The sequence below is a fragment of the Exophiala viscosa genome (genome assembly GCF_022695815.1).
Source record: "Exophiala viscosa unplaced genomic scaffold EDD37scaffold_5, whole genome shotgun sequence".
NCBI classification, from domain to species: Eukaryota; Fungi; Ascomycota; class Eurotiomycetes; order Chaetothyriales; family Herpotrichiellaceae; genus Exophiala; species Exophiala viscosa.
Window position 1 is genome coordinate 822,366 of NW_026944357.1, and position 14,549 is coordinate 836,914.

Sequence of the window (14,549 nt, forward strand, 5' to 3'; positions counted from 1 at the left end):
GCAGCCAGTATACAAATTTCAGACAGCTGGTCAAGGCCAGACATCGGCCACAATGTCGTACAACACTTCGCGCCCCAAGCGAGCCGCGGAAGACTACGTGCGGACACGCGACCAAGAGGAGTTTTACGGCCAGCCAACAAAGAAACCACGGTTCGACGTCCGCAATCCCTCTGCTCTAGCCCCCGATGCCTTGGAGGAGGACGCAATCCTTGACGCTGATGTCATCGGAAGCCGGGGCCAGCAAGTTCGCCGCGGCGCAGTCAACATAGACGGCTATGACTCGGATTCCGACAATGACAACTTCAATGCGCGAGCAGATGCAAAGACGAAAGAGAAAAACGCAGCAGCCAAATCCAAAGAGGAAGACGAAAACGACATGTTCGCTGATCTAGAAGAGGACTTCAAAGACGGCGACGACTCCGAGGGCGATGCCGGCAGACGAGGAGACAAGAAGAAAGCCGTGCGTTTCCTGGATGCAGACGAAATCGAAGGCCAAGTACAGAACTCAAAGAGCGGTGGCCACGTGTCAGCAGACTTTGGTCTCAATGGCGACGGCAAGGGGAAAAGTCGGGAAGCGGACGTTGAGGTAGAAAGCAGCAGTGAAGAAGAAGTCGACGACGAGACTCGAGCCGACGCTGGTGAACTTGATCCTGAGCTTGGAGCGGGGAGCAAGAAAACACATGCACCTAAATTGGACGCCTTTAACATGCGATCCGAGATGGAAGAAGGTCGGTTCGACGAGCAACAAAACTATGTGCGGAAAGCAGCAGATCCCGATGCCAAACATGATGTTTGGCTAGAAGGGTTTTCCAAAAAGCAGATGCGGCAAGCAAAGGAGGCAGCCGACAAGCGCGAGGAAGAACGGAGGCAGCGGGCTATCGAGGATGACGCAAAGTCCAAGGCAGATGTGCTAGCCGAACTGATTCCGCTTTTGGAACGTGGTGAAACGATATTGGAAGCTCTCGCACGTCTTGGAAAGTCAAAAGATCGCAAGCCAAAATGGCAAAAGAACAAGAACAAGAAGCAGAACAGCGATTCATCAGCTGACCACGCTACCTCACAAGATGATCCTGCGGAAAAGGCTCGAAAGGAAAAGGTCGAAGCTATAACTGGCGCTGCTGACATACTCCTGACTCGGGGTCAACCTGAGGTCTACGACAGTGAAAGAGAAGTGCTGATGCGACAATATCAAAGAGAAACTGGTGAAGCATGGATTGATCCTCCTGAGCCCACCAATGTCTCTGCTCCTGATGCTAGCTCTATGGAAATGTGGGAATACAAGTGGACTGATGCCAGAGACGGCGGAGCCATCAATGGCCCGTATGATGCTGATATCATGCGGCAATGGAATGATGCTGGCTATTTTGGTGAGGGTGTTGAATTTCGTAGAAGGGACGGAGGAGACTGGACTAGAATAGCCCAGTTCACCTGATGATACCGTCCTTCGACATTCCGAATAATCGACTTCCTAAGCATGGAATATTCCCGTTTCAATTCGACCTTCGCCGTCCAAAGCCGTCGCACGATTGTGTAAGAAGGTCATGACCCTCCAGTTCAGCTCTCGACGCCAGAAAAGACCATAACCCAGTCTCTGAGCACCTTTTTCGGCAGACAGACCACCGCTTCCGGGCATTTCTCGACCAAGTACACAAGCTCTGAATCTTGAATGGATCATGGCCATGCCACAGCAGACGCAAGGCTCGTGGGTGACGTAGATGTCCAGGCCGCTGCACAAGTAGCCTTCTTTCGAGGTAGCGGCCACCTTCTCTGGCAAGGCATCACTGTCGATACTTGTGTCTGTGAGGACGACGTTGCCGAGCCGGGCAGTGAGGTCGATAAGAGCTTTTCCGTCGTCTTCGTAGTGAGCTTCAGTGGGTGTGAGAGCTTGTCCAGAGGGAGTTTCGGAGCAGGTCGCAAGGAACTTCAAGTGACCGCCGGCGCTGATGCGTCGTCGAAGCTCCTTGTTGGCCACCATTGCGATGGCGCGCATGATCGCATGCCATTCCGGTCTTCCTTCGCCGTGGTTCGCCTTGAGAGCTTTCCGAGTGTCTGCGTCTTCGGAGTACCAGCGAGCGTCGCCAGCAACAGCCAAAACAGCTCCATTCTCAGGATCCACCACCACCGCACCAATACCTCGACCATGGCCTTGTGCTCGAGCTTCGGCACCTGCCAATATCGCCAGTCTCATGTACTTGTCTGCAGCTGGGACTTCGAGTGCAGTGCGGACTCGTCGAAGGTGGTTCAATGGTGGAGCATCCTGAATGACCTGTGATGCAGGATTGTAGATTGCTGGCCAGTATCGTTCAGTCCAAAGAGCAGCTTGTTCAGCGTTCAAAGGAGCAAAACGTGGAACAACGGCGTCGAAGCAACGAGGAAGGCCTTCAACGTCGATATGGGGCAAGAGTGTATCACGTATGTCCTCCCATGGCACGACCGTGTTTGGAACAAGCAGAAAGGTTGTCTGAAGTCCCCTCGAGTCGTAATCACGACGCCATGTCAGATCCGTTGGCAAGTGTGAAAGAGTGCACAGACGTCGAAGGTGGCCGAAGGAAGGATGCTTGCCGCCGCTTGGGATGATGGGCTTGACGATGCTGATGACTATGGTCAGCTAGGTACCAGGGTTCAGGCACAAAAAACAGTACCTCAGTGCCTTGCTCGTCAACTTGGCAGGAATCTCGATCACAAAAGCACGGACTGGTCAAAGGGATCAGTCTTCTTTCACAAACGTCGATCTCAAATCAAAGCAACACTTACCAAACACTTCACTAGAGCGTGTCTCATGCAGTGTCTTCAGAGGTTCCAAGAATTCAGGTTGTTCCGCCATGGCTTTGTATGCTGTTGAGATCTTGCGGCATGGTATGGAGAGAAAGAAGACAACCGGCAGGCGGAAGAAGAAAGGTGAAAGAAAGAACGCAGACGGCGTGAGGCGTGTTTGAAGAAGGTCTCAACTCGTTCTTGCAGGATAAACGCGCCAGTGTACAAACAAAGGCAAGAGCTCGCGCTGAAAGGCGGCGAGTCGAGGAAGTTGTGAGAGAATAATTATAATTATTAAACTGCAAGTAAGACCGACAGCGACGAATTTAACGGTCGAAGAGAACAACGCTCACTCTGAGGCAGAACTGAACTTATATACAATCAACGGGATCAAGGAAAGAGAACAGTGATGGTAACGGTGACTAGGGCGATGAATCCATATCAATTGATCTTGAAGCATCTTTTTTTTTCTTTCTTGATCGAGTCACCCCCCGAAATCCAGATATAGCCGCATCAATGTTGTTCCGTTCCGGTCATATCCGATTGCAGATGCCACAGATAAACCAACGGCCGGGTGGTCAAGGTACCCTTAGCGGCTGCTATGATTATGGCCGTGATGGAGGGACCACTTATTCAATCATCCAGGTTGTATTGCATTATATCAATCGTTCAACTGAGGTATATAGTCAGAAATCAACGTCCACAGTCCCTTGTACATTGTTGCTCCGGGTCTTTGTCCTCCACAATACCCTCTCAACAGTTGCTCGAAGATGATCAGTGCTCTTATCAAGATGACCCCTCGCGCACTGCTACTACCATACTGAAGCCGCCACTCCATCCGCCAGTTTTAGCTCCTCATGCATGCTTCTCTTCGGTCTGAGTGACGGTATGCTGAGCTTTCGACGACCCCTTTATCATATGAATAGCCGTATGATTCGTCAGATACTGTGAAGGATCCTTGATGAGCATGGCACAGCCGATAGCAAGAACGCCAAACGGTATCGATGCCCAGAACACTCTCTGGAATGCATATGCGTAAGCCTCTTTGAAAGCAATGGCAGCCGCCTCTTCAATCGCGGGTGTAATCCCAGGCACAGTGCTGAAAGCACCAGGCACTCCCACTGCGTTTTCAATCGTGGCGGGTATCAGAAGAGCAAGCGCATCAGACGACATGTTGTGCGCCATGGCAACTGCGGCAATGCGCTTAGGGATCTGCTCATTCTTTACACCATTCAAGATAGTGTTGAAAACGGCGTTGCCTACACTACCGCCACCACTGCGGAAAGTGCCGATCAAACCGGATGCCAAACCCAGATGTTTCAGAGGCACGTTCAAACCGGCAATGACATAGCATAGCAGTGTGATGAGCGCGAATGGGCCCTGAGCAAAGAATTGGAAGGCAGTCCAGCCGGCTCGGTTGTATGGAACCACACCAGAGTAAGCCGCCACGAAAACGGTCTGAATGGTCAACATGATGATGACCTGTAGTTTGAGATGGCCGACGTGACCCATAGCAATGGTAGCGAGACCGCCAAAGATGACTTGCGCGATACCGTTGGGTAGGGCAATGATACCGATTTGGATGGGGTCATTGGTAAACATATAGAGTGACCCTTGAGGTAGTAGTCCGGCAAAGGAGTAGAACACGGCACCTGAGTCAAGTCAGTTATGTGCGAAGACACGCTCAGCAGGTTACTTACCAGCGACGAAGACGACGACCAAGAGTACCGTGAACTCGCGCACCTGTCGGAAGAGGTGCAATGGGAAGAAAGGCTGCTTCGCTAGCGTAAAGTCGTAGACAAAACAGGCAGCCAGAGTCAAGATGCCAACCACGATTGGCGCGATCACTGAAGCCGATTTCCAGGCATGACCCGTAGTTCCAGCCCAGGTGAGCCCGATGAGGAAGATAACCAGACCACCAGTGTACAGCAGGAAGCCAATGTAATCGATCTCCTTGATTTCTTGCCATCGAGATTTTTCAAAGTCGTACTGCGGACGTTCTGGTGGCCAGTAGAATACTAACGTGCCAATCATGCTGAGGACGCCGTAAATGAGGCCAATATAGTAACACCATCTCCAGCCATGGGCCGTGTTTGCATTGAGGGTCGTTGCGATAAGTGTTCCGGCAGCTGCCCATGGGATGGTCATGGCACACTCGGTAAGGCCCAACAATCCACGCCATTTGTTGGGCACCAGCTCCTGGATCCCGGCATAAGAGACAAAGATTATACCGCATCCGAAGCCGATGACAGTGGATCCGGCCACGAGAGTAAGAGTGGTCTGCGCCGTGCAAGCCACGATCTTGAGATCGCATTAGCGATCATGAAGCGAGGGGGGTGATAGGCGAAACATACCGATCCAACCATTGCAAGCACTTCACCTGAAACTATCGTATAGCGGCGGCCAAAGATATCCGATAGAGATCCCGCAATGGAAAAACTGACGGACGAAGCAATGGACCAGCCACCCACGATCCATGTTATGTTCTCCGTGTCTCCGAGATCTGTGCCTACTTGCTCCAAGATACCCGTGATGAGCACGAAGCCACAAGAGATGGGGCAGACGTATGAGAACGAGAGAGACTGGTTGCGTACGGCTGGTCAGCAAGATTCGCTGTGTGATGCAAGCTGATATGCAGAATGATTGGACTCACCAGGACTGCGAGCAAGGTCCTCCATGTCAATGTCTCGGCTTTCTCTGGGTTATCTTCGAGGGCAGCCCGATGGGGATCTTCAAAATCGAGTGGGATATCAACAACGGGCACATGGTGCGACTCAAAGTGCGAAGGCTCTGTGACCACGACTGCCTGGCCACGAGGCTTCTCTCCAACGTGATGAGACATGGTGAACAGGTCTGTTTGGGCAAATGGTCCTGCACGAGATGCCTATGAATGTGGCAGAGACGTTGGTAGAAAGGGAAGTTGGATTGACTTGAGGAGCTCCCCACGCTGATATTGTCTATTCCTCCGCCACTCCCAAGTGGACACGGCAATGGCAAAGTCTGGGGCCCCAGTCAGTGTTCTTGTTGGAAGAGAGCTCCACATCTGACAGAGGATATAAGGCCCAGCCCCAGACCTGGAGTGAAGAAAACTCGAGCTTGGCTTTAGAGTTATCTGGGACTTTTCCTGCTTCGCTTCTTCTTACTCCACCGGTAAATACCCAACACTCATTGAAATGGCGTCCTTGGCTTATTGGCGCGGTCAAAAACAAATGTCCGTAGCATTGGCAGGAAGAGATAGATGTCTTCATGACAGATAGCGTATGCAATAATGCAGATAATGAGATTCGATGCAAGAACGTCAAGAACATTGAATGCCATCTGAGGACAACAGCGATGTCTTTAGGAACGTATGGTCTTCGATGACCATTGGACCTTGTCCACATGCTTGACATCTGATACTCACAGCAGATGGCACGAGCAGGAACCAATGCTGGTATATCTGGCACCAGGGCGTTGAGACGATGACAATTTCTTTCTCGTGAGCAGACCCTAGTACATGATGAAACTACCACCCTTTGTGGTCGCCAGACTCTGCCTGGCTGCCTACCACATACCCCGGACACAAGGGTAGTAAAGTTTTGCTATCGGGGTCTGGACACGGCCTTTCGCTTGTTGTAAGTTAGCCTTGGCTACATTGCCCTCAAGCTACTCCTAGGCCATATCGTATTTGATTGACTCCATGCTGAATAAGGTCTTCGCTGGCACTAAAGCGCTACGTGCTGCATTCAAAGCTTATGGTCGTTATGGTTCTTGTCGATGGCTATCCCATTGGAAGGCAATTGAACTATCGCCGACAGAAGCTTGAAAGGAAAATGTTTGAATGCGTTTATTGAAGAAGTACCGAGCAAGAGTCAGAAACGCCTTTGAGATGACTGCCCCACTATTGCGGGCGCTGCATCCGGGCACTCCGGGGTGCCCCGCGTATGCTCTCGTGCAGAGTATGACAATAACGGAGCGTACAAGCAAGTACAATGAGGAGCATCGCCTGGATAGTGCACCGTCAATGCAAGCATCCGCCTGTTTTCACACGCAGGGACGGTGACATGCCAGTGTTGAAGCCAGTGGACCGACGGTAGCATGTTGTAACCACCATGGCCACCAATCTCCTTAGGTAGTCGTGAGGTGGCCGGCCGCGCTCCTCTTTACAGCGCTTCTAATGTACACCATTTGCAGCAGTCAGTAGTCATGATATGACCACTTTAGACAGCCCAGTGACGCACTGGTGCGTCGTGCATCGAGAGAGCCATGTGGCTTCACATCTCCCATGATTCCGACTGGGTGGTCCAGCCGTGGGGCCTGCAAATCCTTGTCATGGGTGGTGACCATCCCGGATGGCCCAGCATCCAATAGTACAGCATAGTATGAGGCTCAAAAGAAGCCCGCTGATGGCCTCAAGAATCTCGATTGTGCCCCATGTTGGCGACTCGGCGGACGGTCTGCGTGCTAATAGATTCTGCTCCAAATTTCGTGGCTCAAGCAGTATCCATGAGATCGCCGTCAGTTCCATTAGAGCCGTTGATACCGAAAGTCACATCTCCTTTGTCGCTGATAAACTGCTTCTCAAAGTCATGTACGAGTTTGATGGAACGCGCCGGGTCATAGAATAGCTTAAAGCTCCGTTGGACATCATCAACACCAACCTCCTTGGCTTTGCGTTTCTGACTGAGCAGGGTGGACGTCGTGATGATGTTGCTTGCATACCTCAGTCCCGACTCTTGTCCAATCTTTGTAAGAAGGGCCAAGGCATCCGCGGAGAGATCCACCTCTTCTTCTTGAGCACGGATGGCAAGGATTTGAGAAATCTCGTCAGCTGAGTATGACTGTGTGGTGATAATGACGACACGGTCCAGGAAATCCAAAGGAAGGCCGTGCGGTGAGTTGTATGTCGTCCCCCGTATGCGAGTATTGCCTCTATTGCTTGCCATGATAACAATGGGTGCTAGGTCTGCCTCCAACGCACGGTTGATGTAAGAGTAACATTCAATATCCAACATGTGGACCTCGTCGATGAATAGCACGCCGGGAATGATATCAGCCTTGCCCTCTTCTTTCCACTCGCCGACCTTGGTGTTTATTTGATCTCGCACTTCGCTCCGGATCTCGCCAGTGTCACCAGAGAATAAAGCCAGGAAACCTTGGGTCCTTGAGTTGATAACATCAATCTCATGCAGACTCACAGTATGCACAACCTCTTTTCGCACCTGGAGTTCTCCTTCTGGACACTGGACGAACTTGGTATCCGCACCCATGGCATCGTAGTCCCTTGATCTCGTGTATGATCTGCCTAGTTTTGTGATCTTCCCGGAAGATTTGTCAATTGATATCACATCGCCAGCCATGACTCTTTCCTTGGTCATTGAATCAATCATCTTGGTACCCATGTCGTAGACTGTTTCCATATCAGTCGTCTTGATCGTAAGTTTGCCCTGCTTGTTGCCCCCTGACACGCTCCTGTCAATCTGTATCTCTACCACCTCTCCCTCAATGATCTCGCTCTCTTCTTTTATCCTCACACCTATCGACTTTCGGAACGCCTGTGTCAAGGCTTCTGTTTTCGACATTTCCAGGGAGAAGATTTCTGAGGAAGCGAGCATTGTAAAGGGGACATCGGGACCCAAGGACTGTGCCATAGCCATGGCGAGCGCGGTTTTGCCCGTGCTTGGTGGACCAGCAATCAAAACCGCCCTTCCTGCGATCTTGCCTTCTTTTACCATCTGCAGAATGACAGCGGCTGCTTTTCGTGCCTTCTGTTGGCCAATGAGGCCTTGTGAGGAACCTCGCGGCTCTAAAGTTGCTAAGTCCACACCAAGGCCTCGGATATGAGAATGCGCAGCTATGAGATTGAGGCCGCGAACCTCACGGCTCTCGGGCACGGTCGTTATAGCCTGGTATAAATTAGCGCAATCGCGTATCTCGTGTCCAAAAACTTACGGCAGCCATTTTGAAGTATTCACGGCTTCGCTGGGTGGTACAGGGAAAAGCTTCTGCGAATGTGAGGCAAACACTAGAAGAGACGTTGGTGATGCTCGTTCCGCCAGATGTACTGTGTAAATTTCGTGCATTCGCGTAGCCGGCAAACTTGCCTCACTTAATCGACGTTACCGCGACCGCGTCCGAGCCCGCCTCACTAACACAGGAACGGCATGGGAAATTCATTGGACTTATCCAGTCAAAAGGCCTCATGAAGACATTGGAAAGTTGCGCATACGCCGTCCATCAAAGCCCTTGGTCCATAAAGAATTGAAGTCTGGAATTCTACAGCTTGAAGTTGCCAATCGGTTCAATCACTATTCGCATTTCCTCTTGAGACCATTGCGCCGCCATTCACCGTCTGCCATTCCTGCCTTGTCATGCGCAACATTTGGCTTGAGACTTCCCGGCTGTTCGATATGCCTCGGTGAGGCCACTTTCGAAATGCGCAGGCTTCAGACATGACTGAGCCACGTCGTGTCCCCTTCGAGGCGCAAAGCGCATCAAAAGACCCCAGACTGAGGAGGACGACTTCTTACAACACGACTGAAGCCGTTTACAGCCCAAGACAGGAAAGAAAGGACGCACTGAGCGCAAGAGAGGGTGCTTCGACGTTCGCGGACACACGGCGGAGAAGTGATGGCAACGCCGTCAAGCCTTCTGGTCAAGAAATTGACCAGAATGACTCGGTGAAAGCTCTGCGTACACTCATTTCAAGCGCCGTCAGCGGAGGACTTGTCAGACGGAAACAAGACTACTTTGAGCGGGAGCTGAAGGTGGCGCGCGATCACTATGAACGTACTCAGCGCGAGTCCAAACACCACCCCATTGTGATTGCGCAAGCAGAGCAAGACCTCAAACGAATCGAGACATCATATAAGTCCACCAAGCAAGAGGCGGATGAGTATGCTGCAAAAGAAAGCACAGTTGCGAACGATGTCCTGCGTCTCTTCGTCGGACTTACGGCCAATCCTGCAGTTGAGACCCTGAATACCGAAGTCCGCGCACTGAAACATGAAGTGGCGTCTGTCCAGGCGAGCCAAATTTCGGAAAGAAAGCACGCTGAAAAAACGAATCAGGACCTGGTCAAAGTCTCTGCGGAGAATAGCGGCCTGCTCAGTCGCGTGACCGACTTGGAGGACATAACCAGGAGACAGGAAGAGGACTTGAAGAACCTAAAGCACATCCGGCAGGACGTTGAGGCTCTACGAAAAGATCTCACTGAGCAGAAAGAAGCACGGAGATCTAGTAAATCGGTGGAGCAACTCTCAGACTTCGAAGCCTTCCGAAAGAGTATTCAACTTAAGGCGAAGAATACTCAGGATGGTTTGGAAGCGGTCGAGAAAAAACTTTCTCTACTACAGCATGATGTCTCAGGACAGAAGGCTAACGCGAGTCTCGTCCAAGAGCAGCTCTCCAAGCTCAGCGATCTCAAGGATGAGATAGCGAAGCTCAGAAAATCGGACGAGGGGCGGTCTAAGGCCATTGCCTCTCTACACCAAGACTTCATCAAGCAGCTGGCAGATTTGAAAGACCTGCGCAATGATATGGCCGAGCTAAAGGGGGAAGTGGCCAAGTCGCTGGTTGAGCACAAAGCAACGTCCCTGAATGATCTAGCACAACAAGTCGACGATAGGATGGCACAAGTGAGTGTCGAATCCGACCTCGCACATGCGCGACACACCAATGTTTTCAACGAAGTACAGCGCATCGAAAGAGACTTCCGCTCTAAAATCGAATCTCTGCAGCAAGACCTCAAGAACGTGGCAGGGGCATCGCTAACACAACCAACAGCATCCGCAGCCATCTCAGATGAGACAGTCGCTGCTCTTACACAGAGGCTTGGTGTACTAGAAGGCCAAATCACTGACCTGCAGAAGGGCCTAGAGATTCAGAGACACCATTTCCAATCCCTCGATCATCGGTTCAATAACCTGGATACTATGAAACTTTATCAACGAATACTGCAGGTGGTGGCGCCTTCTTTGCCTAAGTTTGAGCAGAGATTAGTCAACGTGACGGAGAAAGTAGAGCAGATCGAGCATAAGATTGAACATCCCGAACCAAAGCTTGACACCCGGGTCGAGCAACCTCAGAGATCTGAGTTTGCTGAAGAGACACTTACCCTGAAGGCCCAGCAAGAGTCTCTGAAGACCCAGCAAGAGTCTTTGGCTCAAGAGTTCCGTGAAGGTCGGGACAAAATCAAGGAAGAGATTCACGAGATCCTTGTTGCGCGCATGAAGTCGGCGAATGATGAATCAAGTTATCGTGACACGACAAAGACCAAGTTGAAGGAGATCCAAGTCCAGATCAGTGACTTGCGCCAAGCGATCTCGCAGACTGGCAGCAGCAAGAGGGGTACGCCCGATTCCGACTTGACTGGCTTCAGTATTAAGGGTCGAAGCCAGGCTACGTCTGGGCTCTCTCGCAGGACGCCTCAGGGACAGTCGAAACACGAGCAGCCGACGTCTCAAAACGCGAGGCCCAATGGCAGGGAGGATGATGAAATCAGTGGCGATGAATTGGTCCCGGACGAGGTGGAGGCGTCTGCTCTACTTGAAAAGTTCAAACGACCGACGACGAGCTCTAGTCATACTTCTAGAGAGGATAGTACAGGACGAACACCAACCAAAAGAAAGCGTTTTGAAAGGGACAATTCTCAAGAACCTACTATCGCCGAGTCTGATGACGAGCCGCCAAGTAGGTCTCGGCGCAGAGGCAAGAGATGAGACAAGATCTTGTCTCGATGCACGATGCAGTATTCTTCTGAGGTCTTGAAGATTCGCCCCAAAACACACCGTGCTCGTGTCTGGAACATGGCCTCTGGTGGCAATTCTGTGTGTTTTGCAAATAGTACGATGATACCCATGTATATGTAATATGGCTACGGAGGATGCTCTCCATTATCAATGAACAAAGATCCGTCTTGCTGACTACAGCACATCCTTGCAGATGGGGGTGACTTTGGTGCTAATGCTACCCGTGCTTTGATAATGGTGTGGGGTTTTGCTGACAGAGCCTTGGGCGGCTCACTGATGCATCGGTGCATTCCCTTCTGGGGATAGTCCCCTATCAAACTTCATGTAATCGGCCGCGAAATACGAGGCCCCCAGCCCAATCGTCGCCCCTTGCCGCCGTGACTTTGCATCTGTTTCGAAGTGAAATCATGATTCTGAATCCTCTTTCCTCAAAACCCTTCGCTCAAGGGAATCTCGCGGTACAAAGATGAGGTTACTCTGTTGTTAGTAGTGGGACGAGGACCGGGACCTGACATCGCTGGACGATTGATTCTGCCTTCACAATGGATACGCCCGAACCGGATCCCAAGAGCGGGCAGGCCACTCCAAACCCCAAAGATGCCCACCACCATCACTTGCACCTTGCTCAAGCTTCACGAAAACGCTTCCACGAACTCATTCATCCACAGACAGGCAAAACTTTGCATGTCTGCCAAAGCCCTGAGCATCTAGGTGAGTGACTACACGGAATCATTGTGCCCCGCGCCAACATTCCTTGCAGAGGAGAAGCGCAATGAACTGCTCCGCGAAAAGTCATTGGAAGAATTCGAACTCATTCTCCATGGCTCTGACGAGCATCTCGAAGTGGTGAGACAATTACACGCCCATCATCAGTCGAAGAGGGACGAACTTAAGCTACGCCATGGCGACCTATATCTCGACATCGAGAACGTCAAGTCTGAATTGGACGCCCTCAGCGCGGAACTGCACCGTATCAGTGACCACGCAGTATCACTAGACGCATCGTTCGACCGCTACGGATACTCAGCACGTCTCAGGACGAAGGACGAAGATTCCGAAAACGCCTCTACGCACAGCGACCACCCTTCAGCCATCGACCGACACAAAGATCGCTCCGTGGAGGCCATCAAGTTCATAAAAAGACCTACTGTCCGGCAGTACTTTCATAAAGGTCTGCTATGGAGATCCGCAAAGGCCGGCGAAGTCGGGTCATTCGAATTGTTCGTCGATCTGGTCTATGTCGGCGTGGTTGATATCATAGGCGAAAAAGCCATCGAGCACCCAAATTCGCTGTCTCTACTTCAATTCTGCATCATATTCTGTATTGGATGGAAGATCTGGGCGGACCTTACCATGATCATCAACCATTTCGATATCGACGACATCTTTCAGAGGCTCAATGTCATGTTCTATCTCGTCTGTCTCTTCGGATTTACGACAAATATTGCCTACGCATTCGACTCCACCTACACATCGGCCATTGGCTTTTACATCACGCAAAGAATGTTCGCTGCGGTCTGGTATCTTGCAGTGGGCGTGTTTCTTCCCAATATCAGAGGAACCATGGTCTGTTGGACTACCATGATGGTCTTTTCGAGTGTGCTCTGGATAATCAGCATACATGTCGCATGGCCTCATCAACTTATCGTGATCTGGATAGCCCTGGTCCTTGACATATTCGGTTACGCTGTGCTGATCTGGTTCATGCACAAAACAGGAAAGTTTCCGCTTCTGAAACCGTTTGCGAAGTACTTCGAATTCTTCCCAGCGATCAACATAGAGCACCGTGTGGATCGGAACAATGCATTCGTTTCATTGGTGAGTTGCACTTACTTTGGGCATCTACAAGTGGTTAACATGCTTTGCTAGGTATTGGGCTATTCGGTCCTCACAATCCTATTCCAATCGCAAGCCTCTTTCAATATAAATGCATTCTTTGGTAAGGGTGCGCTTGGTTTGATTCAGGCTTTCACCTTCAATTGGTAAGAACTCTACTCATTTTCTATCAAGAATGCAAGGATACTAACAGTTTTAGGATCTACTTCGAGATCGACGCATACCATGTGCACGTCCACGCGATACGACGACACTGGATAAGCAGCACCGTCTGGGTGTCTGCTCATCTTCCATTCATCATGGGCTACGTACTCGCCGCCTCGACACTCTCGCAACTCGTCCTGGCACATGACTGCCGCGACGCCAATCCCGAGGATCTCGGCGAAAGCTATCAGCCAAAAAGTGCGCCAGAAGTAGCAAAAGCACTTCGATGGTTCTACTGCGGCGGCCTTGGTATTGCCTTGATCTGCATGGCCCTCATCTCGTTCTGCCACATTCACAAACGCCTAGCCAAAACGCGACTACGCAAACAACCACGGCTCATCATCAGGGTTTGCGTGGCGATTGTAATCCTCTGTCTACCGCTCGCCGACTCGCTTTCATCGTTGTCTCTGATCGCCACCACCACGTCCTTGGTCTTTCTCGTTCTCTGTCTGGATTTGTACGGCAACTCCTGCGAAGGCGACAAGTTCTGGACGGGTGGATTTTGTCCCAAAGAGAGGAGAAAGTGCACCTACACGGCGCACTGTAAGATGGGGAAGAGGCGGCGAAAGGAATTGGAAGGAAAGTTACAGCGTGGCGACAAGTTGTGCTTGAAGGACTATATGAGGAGCAGGAATACTAGTATGAGTAGCGTGGACAGTGAGGAGACGCTCAGGGACGAAGAGTGGCAGGGTCTGGGTGGCCATTATTGATCTCGAGAGAGTCCAGCTTGTTGTCAGCCAGGTGTGTTGCATATGATGAATCTATGATGCAGATACCAGGTCTCCTTGGACATATAAGCACGCAGTCCTTTACATGTTTTCGCAATTGACCGTATCAACTTTTCTTTGGTCGTCTCTGTGTCCTGCAAGGCCTATCGCGAATAAGGCAGCTATTACCCTGGTAAAGTGTTACATCGACCACATAAGGCACGCCAATGAGGCGCCTTTGTAATGAGCCCAGAAAGCCCAAATCGCCCGACTATACCAGCCCACTTTTGAATTGAATGAAAGCATTCGACCAACGCAC

The 14,549-nt window shown here is 51.1% G+C and overlaps 6 protein-coding genes across 6 annotated transcripts; 3 read left to right on the forward strand and 3 right to left on the reverse strand.

Annotated features, from left to right (window-relative positions):
* Positions 1-52: 52 nt before the first annotated feature.
* On the forward strand, positions 53-1,432 carry EDD37DRAFT_609279 (uncharacterized protein; the record flags this gene model as incomplete). Its single annotated transcript, XM_062815122.1, has 1 exon — positions 53-1,432. The coding sequence occupies one exon, from the start codon at positions 53-55 to the stop codon at positions 1,430-1,432; it is 1,380 nt and encodes a 459-aa protein (XP_062670163.1).
* Positions 1,433-1,450: 18 nt separating this feature from the next.
* Positions 1,451-3,000, reverse strand: EDD37DRAFT_405934 (tRNA-specific adenosine-34 deaminase subunit Tad3). Its single transcript, XM_062812388.1, has 3 exons — positions 2,755-3,000; positions 2,643-2,694; positions 1,451-2,591 (listed from the first exon to the last, which is right to left on the reverse strand). The coding sequence occupies exons 1-3, from the start codon at positions 2,822-2,824 to the stop codon at positions 1,469-1,471; spliced, it is 1,245 nt and encodes a 414-aa protein (XP_062670164.1). The 5' UTR covers positions 2,825-3,000; the 3' UTR covers positions 1,451-1,468.
* A 609-nt stretch (positions 3,001-3,609) lies between these two features.
* EDD37DRAFT_564179 (fungal trichothecene efflux pump) lies at positions 3,610-5,596 on the reverse strand (the record flags this gene model as incomplete). The annotated part of the gene is made up of 4 exons (XM_062813992.1): positions 3,610-4,406; positions 4,455-5,055; positions 5,109-5,336; positions 5,408-5,596. The coding sequence occupies 4 exons, from the start codon at positions 5,594-5,596 to the stop codon at positions 3,610-3,612; spliced, it is 1,815 nt and encodes a 604-aa protein (XP_062670165.1).
* Positions 5,597-7,029: 1,433 nt separating this feature from the next.
* On the reverse strand, positions 7,030-8,812 carry EDD37DRAFT_406337 (RuvB-like helicase 2). The gene is made up of 2 exons (XM_062812392.1): positions 8,686-8,812; positions 7,030-8,639 (listed from the first exon to the last, which is right to left on the reverse strand). The coding sequence occupies exons 1-2, from the start codon at positions 8,692-8,694 to the stop codon at positions 7,227-7,229; spliced, it is 1,422 nt and encodes a 473-aa protein (XP_062670166.1). The 5' UTR covers positions 8,695-8,812; the 3' UTR covers positions 7,030-7,226.
* Positions 8,813-8,899: 87 nt separating this feature from the next.
* On the forward strand, positions 8,900-11,704 carry EDD37DRAFT_630647 (uncharacterized protein). The gene has a single exon (XM_062816591.1). It carries the CDS (start codon positions 9,186-9,188, stop codon positions 11,451-11,453), a length of 2,268 nt encoding a protein of 755 aa, XP_062670167.1. The 5' UTR covers positions 8,900-9,185; the 3' UTR covers positions 11,454-11,704.
* Positions 11,705-11,809: 105 nt separating this feature from the next.
* On the forward strand, positions 11,810-14,547 carry EDD37DRAFT_406407 (bacterial low temperature requirement A protein-domain-containing protein). Its single transcript, XM_062812394.1, has 4 exons — positions 11,810-12,194; positions 12,244-13,301; positions 13,353-13,465; positions 13,519-14,547. The coding sequence occupies exons 1-4, from the start codon at positions 12,026-12,028 to the stop codon at positions 14,231-14,233; spliced, it is 2,055 nt and encodes a 684-aa protein (XP_062670168.1). The 5' UTR covers positions 11,810-12,025; the 3' UTR covers positions 14,234-14,547.
* The last annotated feature ends 2 nt before the right edge of the window (positions 14,548-14,549 follow it).

Excerpts from the sequence above, each read along its gene's own strand:
- EDD37DRAFT_405934 (XM_062812388.1), bottom strand. The coding sequence starts at position 2,824 with ATGGCGGAACAACCTGAATTCTTGGAACCTCTGAAGACACTGCATGAG. Across the intron at positions 2,695-2,754 it reads ACGCTCTAGTGAAGTGTTTG|TCCGTGCTTTTGTGATCGAG; the intron begins GTAAGTGTTGCT and ends CCCTTTGACCAG. Across the intron at positions 2,592-2,642 it reads TTGACGAGCAAGGCACTGAG|CATCGTCAAGCCCATCATCC; the intron begins GTACTGTTTTTT and ends CATAGTCATCAG.
- EDD37DRAFT_630647 (XM_062816591.1), top strand. The coding sequence starts at position 9,186 with ATGACTGAGCCACGTCGTGTCCCCTTCGAGGCGCAAAGCGCATCAAAA.
- EDD37DRAFT_406407 (XM_062812394.1), top strand. The coding sequence starts at position 12,026 with ATGGATACGCCCGAACCGGATCCCAAGAGCGGGCAGGCCACTCCAAAC. Across the intron at positions 12,195-12,243 it reads CCAAAGCCCTGAGCATCTAG|AGGAGAAGCGCAATGAACTG; the intron begins GTGAGTGACTAC and ends CATTCCTTGCAG. Across the intron at positions 13,302-13,352 it reads ACAATGCATTCGTTTCATTG|GTATTGGGCTATTCGGTCCT; the intron begins GTGAGTTGCACT and ends ATGCTTTGCTAG.